This window comes from Lactuca saligna, chromosome 4 (assembly GCF_052625555.1).
Source record: "Lactuca saligna cultivar CGN05327 chromosome 4, ASM5262555v1, whole genome shotgun sequence".
In the NCBI taxonomy this organism is placed as follows: Eukaryota; Viridiplantae; Streptophyta; class Magnoliopsida; order Asterales; family Asteraceae; genus Lactuca; species Lactuca saligna.
Window position 1 is genome coordinate 334382074 of NC_136420.1, and position 4045 is coordinate 334386118.

The 4045-nt window shown below is 36.6% G+C and overlaps 1 protein-coding gene across 1 annotated transcript; it reads left to right on the forward strand.

Moving 5' to 3' along the window:
* Nucleotides 1–308: 308 nt before the first annotated feature.
* On the forward strand, nucleotides 309–2180 carry LOC145040162 (valine N-monooxygenase 1-like). The gene is made up of 3 exons (XM_078988134.1): nucleotides 309–799; nucleotides 990–1434; nucleotides 1529–2180. Exons 1-3 carry the CDS (start codon nucleotides 333–335, stop codon nucleotides 2153–2155), a joined length of 1539 nt encoding a protein of 512 aa, XP_078844260.1. The 5' UTR covers nucleotides 309–332; the 3' UTR covers nucleotides 2156–2180.
* Nucleotides 2181–4045: the final 1865 nt, after the last annotated feature.

Here is a 4045-nt window from a genome sequence, read left to right on the forward strand (position 1 = left end):
AAAATTGCAAAATTGAAAAAAGGAATGTCATTTATATTCTAGCCAAAATGGTCAAAATCGTTAATTTAAATTAAAAAAAAAAAAAAACAATAAACCGAGACAAAGAAATTAATTAGTTAGTTAGTTAATTAAATAAACGAGATTAATCCAAAAATTTAACCTTTTGTGATTCTTATTTTTATCTTTGAATTGACCAACAATAATGAAATAAAAAAAAATCAAAATCATTTTCTTTTTTTGCAACAGCAATCCCTATATATATGTAAAGTGCAAATCATACAAATAAAAATTTAATTTGTAGTATATAAGATAAGAAGTTTCCAGTTTCCAACATGATCGTCTTCTTTCTCTTTCTCATGTCAATGTGCGTCTTCTGGCTCATCAGAGACGGAGGTTCCAAGCTCCGGCCACCACTGCCTCCGGGCCCAAAACCATTGCCATACATCGGCAACATAATCACAATGCTTCGAAACAAGCCCACATTCCGATGGATACATAAGATGATGGATGAAATGAACACCAAGATCATATGCATCCGTCTTGGAAACGTTCATGTTGTAGCTGTGACTGATCCGAAGATTGCTCGTGAGTTCTTGAAGGACAAAGATGGAATCTTCTCTTCGAGGCCAAATTGCATGTCGGGTTTTCTGACAAGCGGTGGTTACTTGACAACCGTTCTTGTTCCAATGAGTGATTCTTGGAAGATGATGAGGAAAATCCTGCACACGGAGATTCTGTCACTGCATAGGCATAAGTGGCTTCAAGACAAACGAGACAGAGAAGCTGATAATCTACTAAGGTATCTAGATAGAATGTGCTCACTCTATTGGAATCAGAGCCATTATTATATGCATAAAAAAATAAATTAACTCACTTGTCATTTTCTTTGGATTATAATTCTTATTCATCAAAAAAAAAAGTGACCCCACCAATAATATCTTCCCAATGATAATTATTATAGCTAAAAGTTTGCATCTCGATTCTCTTAGGTACATTCACAACCGATGCTATACCAATATTGAGGTCACCGGAGGGATTGTGAACGTACGGACTGTGGTTCAACAATACTCGACCAACGTCATAAGGAATATCATGTTCGGGAGTAGGTATTTTGGCAAAGGGAACACAAATGGTGGACCTGGCGACGAAGAGATCGAGCATGTTGATTCACTTTTGACAGTTCTTGGTTACCTTTACGCATTTAGTGTATCAGATTACTTCCCGAGGTTGCGTTGGAAAACTGATTTTGATGGGCATGAGACGATCATAAGGAAGGCTATACGCACCTCAAGAAAGTATCAAGATCGTTTAGTTGATGAAAGGATTCGAGAATGGAAAGATGGCGTTAGGACAAAAGAAGACGACTTGCTTGATGTTTTTATAAACATTAAGAACCCTTCACTAACCGCATATCAAATCAAAGCTCAAATCTTTGTAAGATTAACGTGATTTTAGTTTTTTTTCTCATCATAAATTTGGATCTTTTTTATGCAATATGGATTAATAACTTTGTTGGTGTTAATTACAGGAACTGATCTTAGCAGCATTTGATAATCCAGCAAATGGTATCGAATGGGCAATCGCTGAAATGATAAACCGTCCGATGATCTTCAATAAAGCGGTGCAAGAGCTAGATTCCGTGGTTGGAAAAGATCGACTTGTACAAGAATCCGACATACCAAACCTTAACTATATCAAATCATGTGTGAAGGAGGCTTTTAGGTTGCACCCTGTTGCACCTTTTAACCTCCCTCATGTGTCATCCGGTGACACCGTTGTCGCCGGATACTTTATACCTAAGGGCAGTCACGTGATATTGAGCCGCCTAGGACTAGGGCGGAACCCTGAGGTTTGGGAAGACCCGCTAACATTTAATCCGGATCGTCACATGAAGGATGATAAAGAAGTGATGCTAACCGACCACAGCCTTAAGATGTTGTCATTTAGCACAGGTCGGCGTGGGTGTTGTGGGGTGTTATTGGGCTCGACCATGGCCATAATGTTGTTGGCTAGGATCGTGCATGGGTTCACATGGGAGTCGCCTCCAGGAGAACCATATGTTGATTTAAATGAAAACTTACAAGATTTGATGAAGGCTAAGCCATTGTTAGCCTTGGCAAAGCCTCGTTTGTCTCACCATTTATACCCAATATGATGAAAAAGTGTTGATAGAAATATGGATGGAGCCATTACAATCTTTCTATGCTAAGATTAATTGATTGATTTGAGTTGGTTTTTTTAACAATGGGGGTAAACATGTTAACCGTAATATTAATCAAAAGGATTACATCTTCTAAAAGTTATAGTGTTAAAAATAACAAACATTTATTTTATAGTAATTTTCAGAATTATATTTAATAAATTAATTATTATGAAATATAAAATAGACCAAAAGTATTGGAATATGAAACTTAACTGGAGAAAAATCAACAAAAATTATAAATATAGATACGATAAACAAAAAATGACTCTGTAAATATGCTTTGTTGAAGAGATCAACAAGTTGATCTATTGTAGATATACGATGAATATGAAGGGACTTTCCTACTATATATTGTTGACCAAAATGGTAGAAAATATCAATTTGCTCCTTATGTTGATAAAAAAACATCATTGTGAATAATATGTATGGTACTCTCATTGTCAAACCAAAAAGATATAAGAGTAGACAAGGGAGCTCCGATATATGTGAGGAGCTAGGGAAGTGAGACTAAAACCATTAAAACTTGAATGGTATCCACAAAAGCGTAATATTCGGTCTCTAGGGTAGATCTACTCAGTGGCCAATCTAGAAATCAAAAATAGGTAATGGGGTGTGTAACATTAGCTGTCGATGAGAATGGAACCAGAAATATTTTGATGTGAAATCCCGAATCACGGCCAGAAAAAACCGGTTTCATTTATGTTTTTAAAATAATTTCAGAGTAAATCATTTTGATTTAAAAGAGTTACGGAATTTGTTCTCAAAACAAAATATGATAAAATAAAATTTATCAAAGCATTTCATCAAGAAATGTATTTTCATTACATAACAAAATTCGGGAAGTCATGTTCCGATACAGACCAAAAAGCATAAACAACATATTACAAGCCATGCAATAGTTATATATATATATGTACAGGCTTATAAACAAAATAACTTGATGATTCATCCATCCCATGCCCTCGCACCACTTCCTGTAACACAAATAAGACTGAGTGGGACAGGCTTTGGGAGCCTGGTGAGCATATAGGGTTTTCAACCCACAATAAATAATTATATTTAATGTCATCAACTAACAATAACCCGATTACCTATTCCTGTTATCCTCACTTTATGTCCCTAAAACAACATCTATTACAAGGGACCAAATCTAGGATTCTCATCGGGACGGACATAACTGCAAGGGGTTTCCTCAACAATAGATGTCCTAAAGGTAACTATGAGGGGGATAGAGTACACTGGTGAACACATTGTTCACAACACCTACATGTTATGAACCTGCTAGCGTTCCACATGACTGTCTAGAAAGAGTCCGTGGTCGTTATCCATACTACGCTAGATGACTAGGTCAACAACAACAACTTCGAGGCCTCTCATCAGTTTATCACACATCATATATATACCCAAGTTTTACCCAACAATTTGTAGATAACAATATACATATGCATATATATGAAACTTAAAACCTGATAAGATATTCATTTAATACTCGTTCTAAATATACAGATTCATACATATAATATATATCTATATATACATAGCACGTATTCACTCGGAGATAGTTTATATCTATGTGTTAGAAGAAAAGGAATATACACTCACTTGATCAGAAGATGATCGGACAACACTACGGCTCTAAAAGTAGTATTCTTCGGTAAATCTTGAGGATCTTCACACACCGGGCTTCTCGCAGGCAGAGCTTCGGCTCAGAAACTCTTTTCTTCTCGGGATCTTCGGGTTTTGGGACTCGCTTCGGGTCTCGGGATGATACCGGGGCTTCGGGGGGTTTAAAATAGGGCTTAGAGAGGGTATCGGGAGTGGGAGAGTAAGGGAGGAGAAACC